The sequence below is a fragment of the Silurus aristotelis genome, assembly GCF_946808225.1.
Source record: "Silurus aristotelis genome assembly, chromosome: 6".
In the NCBI taxonomy this organism is placed as follows: domain Eukaryota; kingdom Metazoa; phylum Chordata; class Actinopteri; order Siluriformes; family Siluridae; genus Silurus; species Silurus aristotelis.
Genome location: NC_139579.1, coordinates 22,890,868 through 22,913,000, shown reverse-complemented (window position 1 = coordinate 22,913,000; position 22,133 = coordinate 22,890,868). Strand labels below are relative to the sequence as shown.

General features: G+C 34.5%; 1 protein-coding gene and 1 long non-coding RNA gene across 2 annotated transcripts in view; one reads left to right on the top strand and one right to left on the bottom strand.

Annotated features, from left to right (window-relative positions):
* Positions 1-22,133, top strand: part of LOC310728300 — a 48,538-nt gene that overhangs the window by 16,455 nt on the left and 9,950 nt on the right. The gene's annotated exons all lie outside the window — the stretch shown is intronic.
* tunar (TCL1 upstream neural differentiation-associated RNA) lies at positions 5,581-10,980 on the bottom strand. Its single transcript, XM_083545392.1, has 2 exons — positions 10,469-10,980; positions 5,581-6,427 (listed from the first exon to the last, which is right to left on the bottom strand). The coding sequence occupies exons 1-2, from the start codon at positions 10,538-10,540 to the stop codon at positions 6,242-6,244; spliced, it is 258 nt and encodes an 85-aa protein (XP_083401518.1). The 5' UTR covers positions 10,541-10,980; the 3' UTR covers positions 5,581-6,241.

Below are 22,133 nucleotides of genomic sequence, written 5' to 3'. Positions count from 1 at the left end.
TCCTCTCTCGTCCACTGTTAGTGGAGCTTTGCCCTTTCAGAAACACAAATGCACTGAAATTTCTGAGTATACTATATGCAATCAACATATTTGACCTAGCAAAGATTTAAGCTCTGTATTGCAAGGCAAGTACATTCTTTCTTAGCTCTGTAACTGTGTAATTGAAGTATTCCGCAGGCCATGGACTTGGACTTGCTGTGTTTTCAGGGTAGATTAGGCTGTGATTGAGTTCTAAGAGAGAAAAACAGCAGTGCTTGTACAAGTAGACACTTACCCTCCATTGATTTTCCATTGTAGAGAAACTTTAGCTCAGGAGTATACGTGCTGAGAAATCAGCCCTCCTGTAGCCATTTCTTTGTTTTTTTTCCCCTCACCAATCTGATTCTGTGGAGTAAAATAGATGTCCTCTGGTTTAAGTTGGTCATGGTTACCATCAGCTGTTGTCTGATCCTGTATATTTGTAGTGCTAAAGTAAAAGCCATAAAAATGACCGAATACAATTCCAAATGGTTACAAATTCTAAAAAAAAAAAATAATAAAAAAATAATAATAATAATAAAATTATTCATATATACAGGCGCCAAATTAACAGAAAAAACACTGACTGAAATTCTGTGGGGGGACATTTTGCAGCCATGAAATTAAGTCAACTTCTTGCGTATCATGAAGTCTTTGGAAAAGTTTTGCTTTATTTGTACACCATTATCCTGTCCACTATAGTTGCAGATACTTCATATTTATGCCAAGATGCACTGAATCTTTTCTGGCAGCTTGTTTGTGGCCCAAAACTCTAACACCAAAGATATTTTTTATTCTTAATTTTATTTTTTTATCTTGTTTTTTTTAACCCTTATTTTTTTAAGGGCTCTGCTTAGCAGCATATATTTGTTTTATATGTTTGTAGCACACTTCAAAATCTTAGTTTGGTGGTGAAATACAAACCTTATAAAAGTCAATGTAAGCCAGTAAACTTTTAACTAAAAAATAAAAAAATAAAAGAAAACAACTGTTAATCATCTTGTTGCACCATATCTTTGGAACGATTATCAACTGCATTCCTTTGTTCCTTCTATCAAAGTTCCCTCCGATAATGTAAGCAGTTTTCACACACATCTTCTAAAGCCACCCCTTCCCACAAAGTGAAAGAGTACAATTTAGTCAAGGTCACTTGTTTCAGTTTTAATTAATCAGTTTTAGACTTAGGCAGATGTGCCCATGTGATGGGGCTGCCAGATCCTTTCACTGCTGTAGCTGTCATCATCAGTCAGAGCATTTCTAGTTCTGTGGTGAGGGCATGTATGGTACCCACACAGATGTTTCCAAAGAGTTTCTTAATCCTAAAGGGAAGAATGTGATGCACTGCTGGATGTCTTTCAGTGAATATACCATTATTTAATAAACACTATGAATAAACCAACTACCATTTTTGTTAACTGCATTGTTATGTGGCTGAAACTTAAATAAAATACCCTAGAGTTCTAATCTTTAATCCTATACAAAAACAGATTTGCTTGGTCCTTTAGATTTCTATATAATACCTTTTAATGACCTTGTAAATTTAAACTTACTGAAATGATGAATGCAGTAACACAAATACCTGGCCTAGCTGTCCTTTTACAGAGAATCTGATAAAAAAAAGAATCAGGCTCTTTCTCTAGCAGTCATACTTATTATTGTCTTTGTTTTGCAGCAATGCAATAATTCACAGTTTTTATTGTAATATACCAATATATTTTAGTTATAACTGACATCAAATATGCCAAAATGTATATTTTAATTTATAAATATTGTTTTCAAAAAAATCCTAGTTTTTGTCTGTTACACATAGAAGTCATCAAATTGCAACAATCAAGTCAAATTTTTCATTAATATAATGAATAAACATAAAAAGCAAGATAACGGTCAATGCAACCTTTTAACATTCAATACATTTACTGTAGTCGTTTGTTTGATTTGTTTTATAATAATGAATGATTTTGAGTTTGTAGTCACACTGACTATAATCATTTTAATGTCAAGCGATGTGCTATAATGTAAGATCATTTAAATGATGTAATTTAATGAATTAGAAATGAATTAGATTTTGTTTCACCCACAACAACAAAAACTTCAGAACTTTTAGATTTCTGTTATGCTAAATATTTCACCCAAATGCCATCATCAAAAAAAGGAGTAAAAAGGCTGTGTAACATTCAGCCAAACTTGCTAATCAGATTTGCTTCATCCTCGTCCCTTCATTTTCTTTTTTCTAAATGTTAGAGTTAGGATTTGTCATGGGTGTCAGCATCGCTCTAGTTTAGATCACAGGATTTATTGCAACGCTTGAATAGATGTTGAGGCCAGTAGAAATGTGTGCACTCCCTGTGAAATTTATGAGAGGTGTTTGACGCTGGGAGAAACCATTTCACTCTGTTAACTCTGCCAGAAAAAGTCATCGCCCAAACTGTAATGTGCTTCAGAAGGGCCTGGCTGTACTGTTGGACAGGTAGAAAGCACACTGTAAAAACAGCTACGAAAACAAATTAAACTTGCAGCACATTCAAGCTCTAATTATGTGCCTGATACAATGAGAGAAGCAGCTTCTATAAATAAATATATGTAAACATCTGCATAATGGATCTGGTCGAGGAAGATTTAAGTACAGATATGTATAGAAACTTGTATTTGCATTTTGATAGTTATGTGCTTAATTACAAGAAGCAGCTTACTGAGCTAAGCTGTGAATGAGAACTGAAATACAAAGAAGACTCTCTGAAACCCTAATTGCTCATCAGATGGAATAAGCAAGCAGATTTTGTATTGTTTTTGTGATGTGACATATGGTTTCAAGAAACCCAACAGCAAATGTTTTCCATTTCTATAGTGGGTAAGTAAACTATAATTCCTAAATATATATTGATTTCTGTGGGAAGAAACAACAAAAAAACTACTTCAAAGTGCTGAGAAGTATCACAAAACCTTTCCATTAACTACAATTTTTATGATACACTTGATACACACACTTATGTTTATTTCAACAATATAGATTCAGACAGTGTAAAAAAAAAAAAAAAAAGAAGCTCTAGCCATCCAGGAAACCGTATTGCATGAATTTTTATATAAATGCTATGAAAATCCTAGCACAACAAAAAGCTGCTAGGTCCTGTTGATTCATAAATGCCTCACTAAAAGCTCACAAGTTTAAATCCAAATTTTCTCTTTCTGTTTTATTAATGCCGAGCAGGCAAGATTGGATTCAACTATTAATATAATCCTACAATAATTAAGCTTAATAACCTTTTGGTGTTTTTAATGCATATCGTATTCTTATAAGTCTCAATTTAACATTAGTACATAATAGACCACATGCAAAAAACTGACAGATTCCAAAAGATGCTTCAGCCAAAGTTCCTTAAAACTACATGAAAATATTGTCACATCAAATACTACCTTATTTTATTTGATTATTTTAGACTCTTCATAGTGGATTCCTTTATGAAGAAATGCTCACAGTGATTGTTTTTAATGCCATTTTAGCTTTGCACTAATTTTCTACAAGATTTTAACACTTTTGTGCAGGATTGTATAAACACTGGAATGTTACTTTGAACTGGTCACTTTTAACAGTATTTCTTGTCATACATGTGCAGCAAAATAATCATTTTGGGATTTCTTTACTGTTAAGTCGATAGCTGTCTGACAACTCCAGGAATTTTTATTCCATCTCAAGCTTATATTACTGTGTGGAGTTGCATATTTCTCCAGTGCTTGTACCAGTTTTCTCTGACTGTCTTAAAACATGCAGGTTGGCTGTGCTGAATTATGCTGTGTAAATTAATGTGGGAATGAATTTGAATGTGTCCCTGTTATAAACTTTTGGAGAGTTTCCTGCTGTGCACTCTAGGGTCTGCAATAGGTGCTGTATCCAGGTGCTGGACCCTAAGTGGTATAAACTGGTTATTAAGGATAAATAAATATATGATTAAATGAAAAACTAAACTAAATATGATTATTTAGACTGACAGATATTCGAGAAGGCTTATACTGCATAATGAATGGTGGGTTCATATTTGTTATTTCTATGCACTGAACAAATGCTATACATCTGCATACTCCAGTAAAACTGACAGAATGCCCACTCAACTCGATTTATTCAGCTGGGAAATATTCAAATAACAGTGTTTGTTTGGTTTACTGCCTAATCTCTGGAACTCACATACACGAGTTAAGCTGTTTTTAGTATGCCACTTTCCCCATCTCTCTCCATCTCTGTGTCATTTTGTCCAAACAGGATTTATTCCACTTGGCTACAGATAGCAGGGAATTCTAATAATACAAAATTATTTTGACACATGTGTGACCTAAATGATAAGAGAAAAGTAGTTTTCTATTGTTGGTCCTACTTTACCAAGAATACATTTTCCTATATCATTTTCTATATTTCATATTGGACAAAAATATGATTATAGAATGTTACATTCATATCAGTATACAATGGATTATGTCATGGCTTTTATTAGACCTTTTTAATATAGAAATATATAATGGAAATTAATGGAAAACATTCATAAAAACAGACATAACTGAAGACTAAGTACATGTTTACTAAATTGTAGTTGGCTTTTAATGTTTTTACATGAACAGATAGACCATCAGATATATCGATCAGAAAACGTTTCTGTGTCCTTTCCCAGGTAACATGAAAGTAGAAGCAAACTCATGGGTATTTGAAACTGATGGATACTTTGAAAAATTACATGATCTGAAATGTTCAATCCAAATTTAAACACAAATGGCTAATGACATTATACCATTTTTGCAGTTTAAGTACAGTCGACTGTATGCTGAATAAGCATTTGTATAAAAAATGTGAAATATAACTTTATGTTTGAAAAATTTACAAAGTACAATGTGTTCTTGTTTTTACGACGCTCAACTGCTATTAATGCTACATTGGTAAATTAACTTTATACTACAGACATCTATATGTGGATTAATCAGTAGAATAGGCTATAACTGAGCAAATATCAATTAAATTTAATAGATTTTGGAGATGAGTAAATGAGTAGGTGTTCTGACTGTCGTATTAAAACACAGGCACTTCATTAAGTGACAAATGAGATTCTTACAAGAAGAACATGCATACATATATACTGGACATTCATTCTGCAAAGATGTTTTAAAGCATTTTGGTTTTGTTATCAATGCATGTTATACACTAATACTGTGTATTAACTGGTGTCAATGTAAACTTATTTCTATTACACATGTTTATGGAGTGGAGGTTTCAATGTCTTTCACTGAAATGGTTTATTCATCACAGTTCTGTGGAAATAAGTGTAAGTAAGAATGGAATGCAGGATTATTTTCTTAAGTAAAGGTATGCCTTGCCAAGGAGAACAATATATTGTCTACATAGGAAGTGGTTATGATGCAGACAGGGAAATGGACTTTTTTTTTTTTTTTTTTTTACTTAAGGCAATATATGTATAATATATTGTTTATCTTGAAGGATATTGCAAAGTTAGGTAGAGTAACATATAATAGTGTGTTAGCCAGGGCTGTATATTTAAACATTGATAGTGCAGTTCAATGTTTACACACATTTTAAACAAAAAACTTTTTTTCTGCAGAAAATGTAGCTAAATTCAGTTGTAGAATTATGATTTGTTTCTGATCACAGATCATCTATAATGTGACACTTACTGCAATATATTATTATCACAAACAAATTGTTATAAATAGTGTAGCAAATATTCTGAATGATTCTTTGAAACTTTCATTAAAACTGCCAAGTGAGAGGATTTAATGAAGGTTCTTAACATACGTGTAAAAAACAACCCAAGCAATGTAAAATCTTAAAATTTCTGAAAAGTAGTACGTGGAAAAAGTCCTGTACATCAGCTAACTTTCAGCTTCCAATAATGTCACATCCATTTTTCTGATAATCATTTTGTGAACTGTTCTATACACAGAAATTCTAGTACCCACCATGGCTTGCAGACGTTGGAATGCTGATTACAAATTGAAGAAAGTAGTAAATATTTGACAAATAATAAAGTTCTCATCGATATCCTCTGATGCAGACCACAAGGGAATTGCTGTCCCACGATTTACTCTTGAGCCTCTGGGGGATGCTAGCATGGTGTTGTCTGTACAGTCTGTGATCATTCTCAGCATCATTAACGTACGTTTCCAGACTGAACATTTTGGCATACATCATTATGATGTTCTGTATAGGTCTCCCACACAGCACTGTAGTTTACAGTGTTGTGTAGATGTACACAAAGATGATAACAACTAAGTTGAGGATAGTCCCAATAATGCCTAGCATGGCCAAAATGGTTTCCTCCTTGCTTTCCTTGTCTTGAATTCCTTTTTCTTCATCACCATGAGAAGTGTTTACCATTTTCTCTGAAGTAGTCTGCAGTTGCCTTCTTAGACCAGTCTGTTAAAGAAGAAACACAAAAACACAAACTGTGCATCAGTAAACCATGTTGGAACTGCAGAATGCAAACCCATTGATGATATTGAACTTATTAAATGAATTGAATAATAGTTAACATTTAAAACCAATTTTATCTAACTATTATTTTGTTAATGTTGCTTTTGCTGAAGTCAAGTAGTGCAGTAAAGTGTTGGTTAATGTTGTATTGTAACTGACTATTATGTTTAGCACCATTACTATTGCTTATTTATAATCTTTTTTTAAATAATGTTTCTTATTCCTAAATGGACATTTAGTGCCACCCAGATGAGGATGCGTTTCCTCTTGAGTCTGGATCTTAAGGTTTTTTCCTTATGCCATTTCAGGGAGTTTTTCTTTTCCATAGTCACCACCAGCTAACTCATTAGGGACAAACTTGTACTTATAAAGAACATTATTATTCATTTTTTCATCAGCACATTATCTGTGTAAAGCTGCTTTGAGACAATGTTCATTGTTGTGCTATACAAATAAAACTGAATTGAATTGAATTTCTATTATTTGTAGCATTGTAACATATCACAACTGTTATTCCATCATATTCTTATAATGGGTGATTTTGATTTGGGATATTTGAACAGAATAAATCAATAAAATGAATAAATGAAATCTAACTGTGCTGTAACTGCATATCAATGCAGCAAGGCATGATATTTATTTCATAATTCATGATGCCGGTTTTAAAAGTGGTACAGTAAATTTGTCATTGTTGGTGCTGCACAGAAACAGATATATTTTTTTACATAAACAATTAGCAAAGAAACAAATTTATTCAGTTTTAGAAATCCGTTAAGTATTGCTTGTGCGCCGATGTTTCATGCATGCTGCTCAGGTTTTCTTCCAGCTTTTTATAGATGATTTATTCAAGGCCAAGGAAAAGATTTTTCATCAAAAATATATTAATTTACATTGTCCACTGAATTATATATGCTCAGTAGCTGAATATATTTTGGAACCAAAGCAAATATGTTGAATATGCATTTGCTGTTACATTATCTTGGGGTGAAAAGTTACCAAGTGATTACTTTCACCGATTTATTTCAAAAACATTCCTTGGCAACATGGATAGAATGGACAGAATATGTTGCTTTTATGCTTTTAGAATTATAGTTTATTAGGGGCTTTGGATACTAAGACTGTGTGCATGAATTTGCCTTTATTGTAACCTTTTGGTTTCATAGCAGCTTCCTGGCAGAAAGACTTTTATATTAAAAATCTTGACTGATTCAGAAAGATTTGTGCTTAACATGGTGAACCTAAGTATAATTGTCTTTAATGCTATAATTCTACAGATCCTGGAACTGCAGCACTTTTTTTCAGCACTTTTTTTTTTTTATTCTTATTTTCTTAACATGGATTGTAAGCAAACAAAAAACACATCTAAATTCCAACCGTACTTGGTAACATCTTGAGAAACAGTATAAATGTTCATGAATGCTTTCATCCCGAGTTACCCATAACTGTGTATTTAACATTCAGTTTGCATTTCATGTATCATCCATCAAAGTGTCAGTTCAAAATGTAGTTTGTTTTGTGGTTTGTGATGACTGCATTTGTTAACTATAATTAACACACACACACACACACACACACACACACACACACACACACACACACACACACACACACACACACACACACACACACACACAATGATTGCCAAGGCTCATTTGCAATTGCAAAAGTGGTACAATTTAATTGATGCCTTGATCAATCTATGGTGGGAATTTGCCATGTTTTGTTAACCACATCCTAGACCTTTTGATCAAAGTCATATAGCTGTTTGCAAAAATATATAGCCTTTGACCATCGCAAGCATCAATAATACAAATGTTTATGAACCATTAAATGTCAACTTTTTTTTATTTTAGTAAAGTAATGACCAACTGATGTTCCCTTTTCTGTACTGTATGACTATAATATTTATGTAGGCAAAATATGGGGGTATTAATGTAATAAAACAAAATGATGTATTTATTAATTAGCCAGAGAATTAGTTTGGTGTGAAATTGTCGTTTTGATAGCTTACTGAAGAGTTTTTTGTTGTACTCATTTATTATCAAGCAAGTGGAGAGTATTTCCACTTGGTATCTATAGCAGTGCTCTGCCCTAGGGCACTTCTAGGATGATGGACTGGTCTGTCTATAAAGATAATGGTCTATTTTGTCTACAACAATAGATCTGCTGCTATGTATATAAAGACAAGTAACCTATGTTCATTAAAAAATGGGTTCAGAGGAGAGCTACAGTATGTCAGTCTTGCCAAATTGTGAGTAGGGAAACTTCATTAGTCAGAGCAGCTGTTCAGTTATTAAAAAGCTAACATATAGTGTCCACAGGCTATATAATTGGTTCCTGTGTGCACAAAACTGTATTTATTTCTATTAACTTTTTTATTAAAACAAAGAAATAAGCTAATCCCTCATAGAGACGAGCAAGCATGGACAGCTGACTCAACACTGATGACATTTCAAAGGAAATACATAGATTGAATTCAACAATTAATGTATCAAACTGTGTTAATCAATAATTGATACAGAGTTCTCAAACTTTACTGTGGCTTACATATTAAATTGGGATCCACCTTGATCATAATCAAGTGAAATGTATAGCTATGTATACAAGAAAAATAAAATGCACATTTCTATAATACCAATATTCTGTTCAAACTGAACTATAACTAGCTTTCCATAATATTGTACATTCTATATAAGTAAAAAAAAACAAACAAAAAAAAACTTTTCAAAATCGTTGTACCAATCTGCACAATGGAATATTTTGCATCTTCAGACAAATAAGATTATAATAAAGCACCATTTGTTTTATCCAACACAGGCTTAATGAGGTGAATAGAATTAATACAAACGCTGCATGCATGTGCTAAATCATGTTTCTGGAAAGAGTCTGTTTAACATGCATAGAGCAGAACCATTTGCAGTTGTGGTCAATATTTATGTACCAATCCGGCTTTTTTTTTTATGCACCAGGAAATTGCTTATATCAACTAATAAATAATAAAATCTACTAACTAATATTTTAAATATTATTTCAAATCAGATGACACTATGGACAAAAGAGACACCCTAGGCAAGAAGAGCACAGTATATACAGTGTATATACGTGTATATACGTATGTGTGTGTGTGATATATATATACATACATACATACAGTAGCATTGTTAAAAGTCACAGCTTAGAATAAACTTGATTGCCTCACCTTGAAGAGTGGTATGACATGCTTCAAGAGTGGCTGAACCTGTAAAGCAATTCCCACCGAAAGAGGAACAGATCTGTGAAACTATCACAGCTGCAAAATATATTGGGGGCAAAAGAAGCATGAGGGGGGGGAAACCCGACAAATCTACAAAAAACGGTTTAAACATGGGCAGAATGGATTTTTCTGGAGCACTGAGGTGTAACATTTTTTGCCTCTTGGATATTTCAAAGCATATCAAATGTCTCAGTACAATAACCTGCTCTGACAAGAAAAGTTATTCTCGGCATTGGTGTTAATGGAATGAAAATAAAGAACACCCAATATATTTAGTTGTGCTTGCATGTATGTCACTCACACACACATGTACACAAAAGCTCACACAGTTTTCTGCAGTTATAAAAATATGGATCTGTATACAGAAGTTTTCTGCTATATAAAAATGCAGTTAAATGATGGATTTTAGAAAACTTTCCAATCTAGTGTATATAAATGTGAAATACTGTGGTAGAAACATCTCACAACTTCATTTGATTTTAAACTAAATGGGCAACTGTAATATTGCTTCACTCAAATGACACCTGCTTAATCATATCTATTGTTTAGAATAATTTTATACATGGTTTATATTGATTTATGTTTTACACAAGATATTTCTCAACAAGATAAGCAGAACAAGATATTGTACATTTAGCTACCATTCATCACTTTGGCTTGATTGCACTTGTTCTGTAATGTGCCCAGTCCCCCAGGTTAAACATGTTGTGACAGAATACATTCACTCTTACCTTGCACAGCATCAGGAGGAACATAGCATTGTGCATGCTGGGTGGGATTGCCTTCTTGGCTTTAGAAGGCATCCCAGGCAACTAACACACAAGTTAACTCCATTCATTCTGGATCTGTAAAGACTTTCCAGTGTGAAAGAGGTTTTTCAGGTTCAGAATCCCTTTGTTTGGTAGCCTCCCAAGGTAGATCAGTAATATATGCTCTGTTTCATTTCACTTGTGCCTGTGTTGAGCTGTCATCAGTTTCTTTAGCACATCCTTCTTACCATCACTACTACTTCTTCTTCTTTGTTGTGAAATAAAGCTGAGTTAAGGACAATTAAAAGCGATTGAAGGAGTGGAAAGGATGAAAGAGAACAATCTCTTTTGTTTTACTCCACCCTGTTTCCATTAACAAGGCAGAAAAAAGTATTTTTTTCCTCCACAGCTCTGACCCATCGTTTAAACTTAAATCCAAATTTCTTTCCTCTGACTGAACTAAAAGAGTTTCAGACGGCACTCAGCATCCATGACTAGAGCATCAAAAATAAGAGACTAGTTAATTTACTTTAAGGAGAGAGGAAGAGAGTAAAGAAGAGTGATAGAGTAAATCGCCCTCCTGCGTGATGTACCGTGAGCTGTGTGAAGAGTGTGTGTTGTTGAGGGAAGTGTAGCTCAGGCGCTGACGCTCCTGCTGCTACACTCCAAAGGCAGCCGGCATCCCCAGCTCCCTCTGCTGTGCATATCAATGCAGCCCAGGGTTGCCTGGCAACGGGCGCAGGAGAGCCACGGAAAACCCGGGGATACGAAGTGTGTGTGACAGCGGGGTGTGTGCTGAGGGGGAGGGACTCCTAAATTGCTCTTCCTGAATTTCCCTATTCCCTCAGAATTATCTCAGCCACCAAGGCAGGACAACCATTAGTGGACATCTTAATTGGAATAAAAAGAAGTGGTGCTGGAGCTGGAACTCCTGTCTACAACCATCAAGTCTAAGTGAGACTGGAGGTTATAATGGATATAATAAGTCAAATTTTTATAGAAGCAACATTATCCCCAGCACAATTTATTCTCTTTCACAGAGATAGAACAAAATAGGTTTGTTCTGTAAGGGAATCTCAGTGAAAAGCCTGTCTCTGGATTTTAAACAGAGACATTAGTATGGTTAAGAATAGCATGTTTCATCCTCTCCAAACATTTGAATGTTATTCACCTCAACTGGGCTACAGTAATGAAAACAGAATCTGTAAGAGATAGACGTTTTTTTATTTTGTCTATATTCAATAAAAGGACTCAAGTGCCTATATCAGTGTTTAAAATAAATATTATTTATTTGGGTGCTTTCTTCAGAAATTAGTCAAAGCACAAAGCAGGAAAAATCACAAAACAACAATAACACACACACACAAACCCACCAAACCCCTCCAAATAGTTTTATTCCCAGAAACTCATGTGTTTACTTATGTTTACTTTAGATAAATGCTAAGAATTTAGAGCAACATTAATGGATGTTTTTTGATTAATGCTGTCTGCACATCACTGATCAAATTGAGGTTTCTGCCCCATAAAGTTAATACAAATTAGATAACTTTGTAGTAAATGCTTAGTGACCTTTGATTAGATTACTGCCCTGATGCGATTACACAAGATTGTATGTCCACCATTTTTACATGGACAATATGTCATTCTGTGGGTGGGATATTTGGTCAAGGAAAAAAAGGATCAATTGACGTGTTTGATGTTATTTTGAACACGAAGTGGCCCGGAATGGACAGCAATTAAAATAGAAGCATTTGCCAGGCTAAAATCACTTCCATGCATAATTTTATTGCTTGCTCTCAACTATGCCCTGCCTCAAATTAACTTACAGAGCTGGCTTTTCACGGACAGCACTTTTATTTTTTACCAATTAAACAGACAGAAGTCAATTTATTTCTGTTGTCTATTAACCAGGTCACTTACAGCTTCCTGTGTTTTACAGCAATGAACAAGCTCTCTCTCTGCTCTTTCTGTCAGACTAGCACAACAAATTGATGCATTAAGTAAATATGCAAGGCTTATGGATTCAATTTTGTACAAACAGTGCATGTCAGAAAAAGTTGCTGAAAATATAATAATATGACTCCTTTGAGATCTGTAGTAGAGAACAGGGAGACTCACCTGACGGTGCGTTTGATGACCCACACATGGAAGACGAGTTTGCACGTGTTTGCAAAATAAAGACAACAAGACCTTGCGATGGTTCGAAGTGATGCGATTAGTCCTTTCCAACCAAGTTGAAAAGGGCATTGCAGACATTAAGTATTAGCTCAGGAAAGGAGGGGGGGGGACACCTCTATTCTACCATCCACAGCACAATTTTCAGTTGACCAAGGATAAAAACACTGACCTTGCTGTAAAAAGCTACTATAGCGGTTTTAGGCCCTCCTGTGCATCGATGAGAACCTACACACACAAGCAGTAGTTTTTATTTAGTGCAATTGTTTTACCTAATCACAAAAACCTGGTGAAATTTTAGTGCTTTGTTCATTTTTTTACTCAGATTTGCAAATTTTCTCTCTAGAAAGTGCCCAAATCTTGTCTGTGTTTGTTTGTGTGAGTGAAAGAGAGAGAGTGAGGGAGGGAGACAAAATATAAGGGAAACCAAGCCTCCTTCTCAGCTGACCTTGGCAAAAATGTCTGGCAGTAATGAATTGAAATGATCTACAAGAATTTATATGAATTCTGACACAAGCATTGCAAGTAGACAGGTCCTAGAGTGAATGTACACTTTAGAGTAATTGATATGCTTCTCTTCAAATGTTAGGAAACATTTAGGGTAAGAGAAACCATCACTTCAGACTACTGAATTTTTGAAGGTTTTTATGTATGTATTTCAGTGATATTGGCTTAGAATACAAATCAAAACCTCTGTCCATTACGAGTAAAAAAAAAAAAATTTGTAAAATTATAATCAAAAAACGAAGAACTTAAGACCCATTGTCTTTACCGGAATTATTGCTCAGTGTTAAAATGAAGGACCTCATATAACTACTGTTTTTGGCAAATCTGAAACACTGTATGACTCATTAGCTGTAATGTCTTCTTATCTACCTTGATCCTTCTATGTAAATAGCCATTGATGATGGCATGGCATTTAATGAAAAACATACAAACCAACCGACAAACAAGGCAGAGTGTCTGTAAAATCCTTTTGAAGAACAGCAAAAAGCTTTTACATTTTGACTTTATTTTAAATGAATTGACTTGACCATTTGACAGTTAGTTTCTAATAATCTTTTTTTTTTGCTTTCAGTTCAACCAATTATTTTAAATTTGACAGCAAAACTACTTTGGTTGTCATTCATTTCATGGCCTCTAGACCGAAAGTGAATTTCACTGGGTAACCCTGGATAACATCCTGTCTCCTCTTTATCTTTTGGAAAAATTTACCTGACACTCTACCACATACTTAAAAAAAAAAAAACATCTGTATGCCACTGCAATAAAAAACCCTGCTGTATGCTGCAATCTGTCATCATTCAATTTTTATGTAATTAATTAGACATTTAGTTCAGCAAATACATGTATGAGTCTTATATAAATATAATCATATAGATTCAGTACACCAACTGAATGTTGAAGTTTATCTTCTTCAGCTTTATGCCTCATTAAAATGCCAGGCCATATTTCAGTTTGTTTTAGTTCAATGGTGCCCTACGATGGACTCTAAGTCCAGCCAGGGTAAATACTCTTATCCTGTGCACAATAGGATCCATACTGTATCGACTGAGACTTATGAACACTTATGAATTTTTGTCAGTCTCTATTAATTGTTAATCTGTAGATGTATTTTTTTGTAGCTACTTCTCATAGGACTATTTTTTTATTTGAAGTATTGGTTCTTCATTTACATTTAAACTATTATAAAGCACTATTTCAATATGATTTAATTTATTCATGAAGCCTATGTGTTAGCCAAATGGATGGTTTTAAATCTCTTGACTTGACATTTGTAACACAGTTATTAAGCATTACATTTACCTTCTACATCCTTTTCAATGTGTCTTAAATGTTTTTATTGTGAAAAGCATCAAGCAAATATATGCAAGATAATGAAAAACATTAACAATCTCAGTCATTCTGCCCCTAATTGAGAATGGTTCTCTCAATCTCTCAAAATCTTTATCATGTACAGGCAAAGTCACACAAAGCCTTTTTTTTTTATAGACATAAGCCATCATTCCTCATATAGAATTGTATTAATCCTTAGAAACTCTAATCCTTAGTTACCTTTTAAATGAAATGTTACTAGGTATTTTACTGTGCCAATGAATACATTTTAAAATGTTTTAATTGTAAAATCATATTTATATATTTATTGAGTTTATAAATTTTATAAGCCATCATAAGGTCCAGATCCCGAGCTGTACTTGACAGTGTAAAAATTATGAATTACAAAATTTTCTTTTTAAGTGCAAATGTCAAAACACACAAATTATTTATTACTTTTCACTGGCCAGGCATATCCATATCCATATCCATTTAAAAAAAAACAAGACCAGCAACAATATATAGATTAATTACACACAAAGCGATGATTGGAAGCTATGAGACATCACACACACACACACACACACACACACACACACACACACACACACACACACACACACCTAATTTTACAATAAATATGCTTTCAAAATTTAAAATGTTAAGAGTGCATTTTCATTACTGGAAAGTAAATGAACAGAAAAGAAATCCAAATTATATCAATATTTCTTTACATACATAAATACATCAATTCTTCTAAAAACTGTACACTTGCACACATTTTTTTAAGAAATTCGGCAGGAATGTTGTTCCAAACATCTTGGAAAATTAACCACAGATTACCAGAGGATGTAGGCTGCCTCAAATCATTGTCTCTTTATGAAATCCCAGACAGACTCGATGATGGTGAGATCACAGTTCTATTGCAGCCAAAACTATTACTTTCAGGACTCCTTGTTTCTCTCTATGCTGAAGATGGTTTTTAACGACATTGGCTGTATGTTTGGAGACTTACATTTACAGCATTTGGCAGACACCCAATTAAGCACATCTTACATCTGCTGTATTCCTTAAGTTTCCTTGGCTGACCACTGCATCTAAGGTCTGTAGTATTGCCTGTTTCTTAGTGCTTTTTTCAAATAGCTTGAACAGCACATCTTGAAACCCCAGTCTGCTTTGAAATCTTTGCCTGGGAGAGACTTTGCTGATGCAGTATAACTACCTTGTGTCTTATTGCTGTGCTCAGTCTTGCCATGGTGTATGACCTATGACACGAAACACACCTTAGTAGCTGATTTTGGCTGTTCCTCACCCAGTTTTAAGCCTCATGTACAGTATCTCAAAAAAAGTGAGTACATTCTTCCCATTTCAGCAACCATTTTAGTATTTTCTCAAGGGACAATACCATAGAAATAAAACTTGAAAATATTGTAGTCAACGTGCAGTTTGTAGAGCAGTACAGATTTACTGTCGTCTGAAAATAACTCAACATACAGCCATTATTGTCAAAATAGCTTTCAACAAAAGTGAGTACACCTGAAGTGATAACAGCTGTACATCCTGTAATCATGCAAAGCCACGTGTCCTATTCATCATGTTCATGTTTTTGTCTGCCTGACAGGAACATACAAATTTGTTTATCTTGTATTAGAGCAGTTAAAATTTGGTGCTTTGAGTACAGTTCTCTCATACTGACCACTGGATGTTTAACATGACACACTAATGGAAAAGAAAAGTCTGCGGATATGATAATTAGAATTGTTTCTAAAAAAAAAGATGGCCTAGGCTAAAAAGAAGGTTTCCCAAGATTGGTTCTGGAAACAGGCCTCGCAAGGGTCGATCAAAGAAGTCAAATCCTCGTGCTGTGCATCAGGAGCAGAAGCTGGTTTAAAAAAATTAGACCAGCATTGCTTTAGAGGTTGCAGAAGCGTAAGGGCCGCTTGCCTATGCTTAGACCATACGCCACAAACTGCAACAAGTCGTTTTGCATGGCCGTTGTCCCAGAAGAAAGCCACTTCTAAAGCCGGCTCACAAGAAAGCCCACAAACAGTTTGCTAAAGACGACGTGTCCAAGAGCACAAATTACTGAAAACATGTCCTGTGGTCTAATGAGACTAAGAAACTTGTTTGGCTCAGATGGTGTCCAGCATGTGTGGTGACGCCCTGGTGAGGAGTGCCAAGAAAATTGTACCTTGTCTAAACTCAAGCATGGTGGTGGCAGCATCATGTTCTGTGGCTGCATGACTGTTGCTGGTACTGGGGAGCTGTGGTTCATTAAGGGAAACATTCCAACATGTACTGTGACATTCTGAAGCAGAACATGATGCCCTTTCTGAAGAAACTGGGCTGAAAGGCAGTATTCCAATATAACAACCCCAATACAAGGTGATGGAGTGGCCAGGCATGTCTACAGACCTGAAGCCTATCCTCAAGTGGAAGATGGAGAAGTGCCATGTGTCTAACATCCAGCAGCTAAGTGATGTCATTATGGGGGAGTGGAAGAGGATCCCAGCAACAACCTATGCAGCTCTGGTGAATTTTATGACCAGGAGGATTAAAGCAGTGCTAGATAACAGTGGTGCTCACACAAAATGTTGACGCTTTGGACACAATTTTGACATGTTCACTTAGGGTGTACTTACCTTTGTTGCCAGTTATTTAGACAATAATGGCTGTCTGTTAAGTGTGTGTGTGTGTGTGTGTGTGTGTGTGTGTGTGTGTGTGTGTGTGTGTGTGTGTGTCATAATTCAAGTTACAAGTTATGTGCAACACTGTAATGTTATGTGTAAATGTTTGTGTAAATGTGCTGTCTGGATCTTTTTTTGTGTGAGCTCAGTTATACTTGTATGGGACCTAAGGTTTGTGTCAGAATGAAAGTGTTTTTGGAGAAGGAACGGCATGCTTATGACCTTTTCCATATTTGGCCTACTGGGTAATAAACATGCACAGTTCACCATCTGCCACACAGCGCCTTTTATATGGCAGCTAAATAATCAAAAAATTATTTCTGAAATTATTTTACCTTCCCTCTGCTCTTCCCTCAGCTTCAACTATGCAACTTTAATGCATCCTGTCATTGCATGTCGAATAAAGTAGCAATGCTGTTTGTACAGGCTCAAAAATAGGAAATAAAAAATATTTGCATATCAATCTGTCATGGGCAAAATATCTGTACAGTAATCTGCCAGGTTCTAAATGAATAACACTTGTTAGAAATGAGACATTCACACTCAAAATCTACCTTCTAATGGGATTTGTGAAAGATCCATGGTATTAAAATGCAATAAGAAATCTGAGCTGTGCTGAAAGGATGTCTCTAAATATGGTCAGAATCTGGCAGCTCAACAATAGTCCTTTCCAGGAGAGGAAATGCATAAAATCCCTTACTTGTGGATTAGAGAATCTGACTTTCGCAGTGGTTCAAACTCTATTGTGTCAATAGCTCTGTTGGTGAAGTATTGACCTACGGATGAGACACGGCTACTCTGCTTTTTGTCTGAGGATATTTGAGGATGTGGGATACAACATGGTAGTTTTTCTCCCATTACCAAATCTCCAGTATAGATGCACAAAAGCACCACACTAGCCTGTCAGGGACTAGAGAGGCCTATGAGCAAGAAACTCACTTTTGATCTGAATTTCAGTGCTTCTGAAATGAAAGGACTGAGCTTTGAGGTGAATTCACATAAAAAAAGACTTTTCAATTAATGATGATATTCATGAAAGTCAATGTGTTGCTTATAGAATGTCAGTGAAAAATACATAAAAAAAATAGGACAAGCTGTTTCTTGATGCCAGATATCGCTTTTCAGGTTATAGTGCTCAATGGTATTTACATTTGCGGCATTTGGCAGACACCCTTATCCAGAGCGACGTACAAAAAGTGCTTTGAGTCTCTAGCAATGAATAAATCTACACTGGTACGCTAGATTACAAACTTAATATAAATATAACTCTTGAATTCTACAAAGCAAACTTTGAAAGTGCTAATTTAAGTGTTTCAGGAAGAGGTAGGTCTTCAATCGTCATTTAAAGGACATCTAGGGGAAGTTCAATCCACCATCCCCGGTGCCAAAACAGAGAAGAGCCTTGAAGTATACTTACCTGCAGCCTGTGTCTAATTGTGCTAATTTCTGAGTCTCACATGTGGCATTCAACAACTTTTCCAAGATTTTCAGGTCACCAAAATCGTATCCTGTTCATTCAGAAGTTCTCTGCAAACAATAACATGTGTTAAAATTCAGTCAAGGACAAGGGTACAGTTGTTGTATGGGTACACTTGTGTCCACTGCATATGGGTATAAATATAAATTGTTCTATTATATATATAAAATTATTTCTAGGTATCATTATGTTCTTAAGAACATGTTGCTGATTGCAGTGTATCTCTGCACAGCCCTGTTAATTACAGATGTATGACAAAAGGGATATTCAAAAACTAGAGTCTTGCTGCTCATATGAGTATTAGCCTAAAAAAATACAATTATATAGTTCGGGAAGCAGCATTAACATATAGTTCAGCATTGAAGCATAACATATGTGTCATGTTTAATATGATGAAGTGGTTTAATTCATTCCTAGAGTTATTCTGGTAATACACATGATTAAATGTACATTATTAAGAGAACCCATTTGAAACATTATAGTGTTAAAAGCACTATAGTTTGTGCTTGTCTGACCACAGTGCAATAAAAATTTTTAGACATTCATGTCCTACTTGGATATACTATCCATAGTAATTTATCCTAAATGTACTATCACTCATGGTTACTGACAAATATTAAATCTATGATAAAGTTACAAAATCTTCTCAAGTACAGTATGTGCAAGTCTTACACAGTGTTGGTGTGTATTTGTTAACATTAACACCTTTGGCCCAATTATAATATAAATGGCATAGACAGTGTTTGGGATTAAAATTCAGTCAATAGTGGCATCTTATTAGGAGACATACATTGAGACATCTGTAAATGTCAGTAAAACTATCATTGGGAGAAATTGTAGAAAATACAGTGGAGTATTTTGTGAACACATTGACAGGATGCTTTACAAGTCAGATTCCTTCCAGTTATTTCAGATTCCAGATTCCTACAGAATAATTATTGGTTTCAATATTCACAAAACCCTGAAAAATATTTGCAGAATGATTTTAAAGAGAGTTGAAATTTTGAACATACCTCTTCTCCTTCTCTTAATAGAAAGCCTTTGCAACTCTTGACACTCACTTCTCTCTCAGCAAAAATGTTTTCATCAGCACTTTTAAAAGAATTCATTAACGTCTATGGGTTGTGATGAAAGTCATATCCTAAACCTATAATTTTACTGAATTCCATTAAAATGTTTATCTATATGAAACTCAGTCTGGAAGAGCTACAGTACTATGTTTCCTCTCAGCATACTCGATTAGAGTCAGCATTACTGTCATTCAGCGTATACGATCCTCCCTGGGAATTGTTTTCAGAGAACAATAACTTGGTTACTTGATTAATGTCATACATGGTCTGGACAAACGAAAGAATTAGACATAATGAACTGGTCTAATGAATTAGTGACTGTTTGTTTTCTCTCTGTCTACACTGACCCAAGAGCATTGCACCAGAGGAGTACTAAGTGAAGACACGAGCATTAATCAATAACACTAAGCCAATTAAAATCACTCTTCATTTAAGTTTTGATCTTTACTGATTTTCTTGCAATTCTCATCCATCAAGGTGGTAGACTGCATCCAAGGCTTCAGGGATACAGTTTCAAGCCACTAACCAATTCTGGTGCTCATCTGCAGCCATTTACACATTGCATTCATGTCTCAAGGTTACTTGGTACAAAGATCAGAGCATTCCTGTTAAATTTCTAACTGCTGTTTGTGAAACTATAAAGTAATGGATCACATAATTTAAACTATAATAAAAAAATTTATATATATATATATATATATATATATATATATATATATATATATATATATATATATATATATATATATATACACACACACATACATTACGGACCAAAAGTTTGGACACACCTGCTCATTCAAAGAGTTTTCTTTATTTTCATGACTATGAAAATTGTAGATTCACACTGAAGGCATCAAAACTATGAATTAACACATGTGGAATTATATGCATAACAAAAAAGTGAACTAAAAATATGTCATATTGTAGGTTCTACAAAGTAGGCATCAAGAGAATGCCAAGAGTGTGCAAAGCAGTAATCTAAGCAAAAGGTGGCTACTTTGAAGAACCTACAATATGACATATTTTCATATTTTGTTTCACACTTTTTTGTTATGTATATAATTCCACATGTGTTAATTCATAGTTTTGATGCCTTCAGTGTGACTCTACAATTTTCATAGTCATGAAAATAAAGAAAACTCTTTGAATGAGAAGGTGTGTCCAAACATTTGGTCTGTACTGTATAAGACAGGAATTCAAATATACTCTTCACAATAATGGTAAATAGAACAGCATCTCAGAACACATGACACATTAACCCGGGCATGGGGTACAACAGTGAAAGATTATCAGGTTCCTCTATTGTCAACTAAGCCTGTCATGGCCACAGACTCACCAAAATGAACATTTGAAGACCGGAAAAAGTACAGGAGATTTTTTTTTTTTTTTTTCTTTAAATCTTCAACTGTCCAGTTATTGTTTGACAGAGTTAAAACAAAATATAGTTTTCTGCTGTTGAAGTCTATCTTTCCTATCTTTTCCTGTATGCTTGCATGCTTATCTGCTAACCAGGATTTCAAACAGTGATTATGCTTGACCCAATGTGGTTTATCCTAATCTATGACCCCTGAGTCACTGTCGCTACATTCAATGTTATTTCTCACCCAGTGTTTTTCTCACTATTCCATGTAAACTCTAATAGAGATGTAAAGATGTGACGTGAACTTTAACTGAAGCTCTTGCACTGAATCTGCATTAATTTATATATTGTGATGCTGCCACATGAAGTACCATCACCTTAATCCTTATTGGAGAAAAATGTATTGGATATATATATATATATATATATATATATATATATATATATATATATATATATATATATATATATATATATATATATACAGTACAGACCAAAGGTTTGGACACATCTTCTGTACTGTGTGTGTGTGTGTGTGTGTGTGTGTGTGTGTGTGTGTGTGTGTATATATATATATATATATGCTGTATGCTAGAAATACAAAGTGGTATCTCTTAAAAATATATTGTATTGACCCAAGCAACACAGAATCATTAAAATAATTAAAAGGAAGGCAGACGATGAGCGCTAAACTCTCGAATAAGAGAATCCACAGATCATCTAAATTGCTATAGGAAATAATTTTACTAAGCTGTCTCAGTATAGTGCAGACAAAAAAACATGTTCAAACACAGATTTTAACTGATAGTATTGATGGTTTAAACAATTTGACTATAAAAGGGATTAGAAGGGTTGGAAATTTAACAAGGATTACAGGGGAACGTTTAAGACGACTAGAAATAGAACCAGCACAAGGGACGTTGGAAAAAGGGATAAAAAAAAGACCAGAGATGAATGGTCTTCTGTATATATATATATATATATATATATATATATATATATATATATATATATATATATATACATACAGTACAGACCAAAGGTTTGGACACATCTTCTG

Bases quoted from the DNA above. Each gene is read 5' to 3' on its own strand.
- tunar (XM_083545392.1), bottom strand. From the start codon at position 10,540: ATGCCTTCTAAAGCCAAGAAGGCAATCCCACCCAGCATGCACAATGCT. The intron at 6,428-10,468 runs GTAAGAGTGAAT...CTTCTTTAACAG, and splicing joins TCCTCCTGATGCTGTGCAAG to ACTGGTCTAAGAAGGCAACT.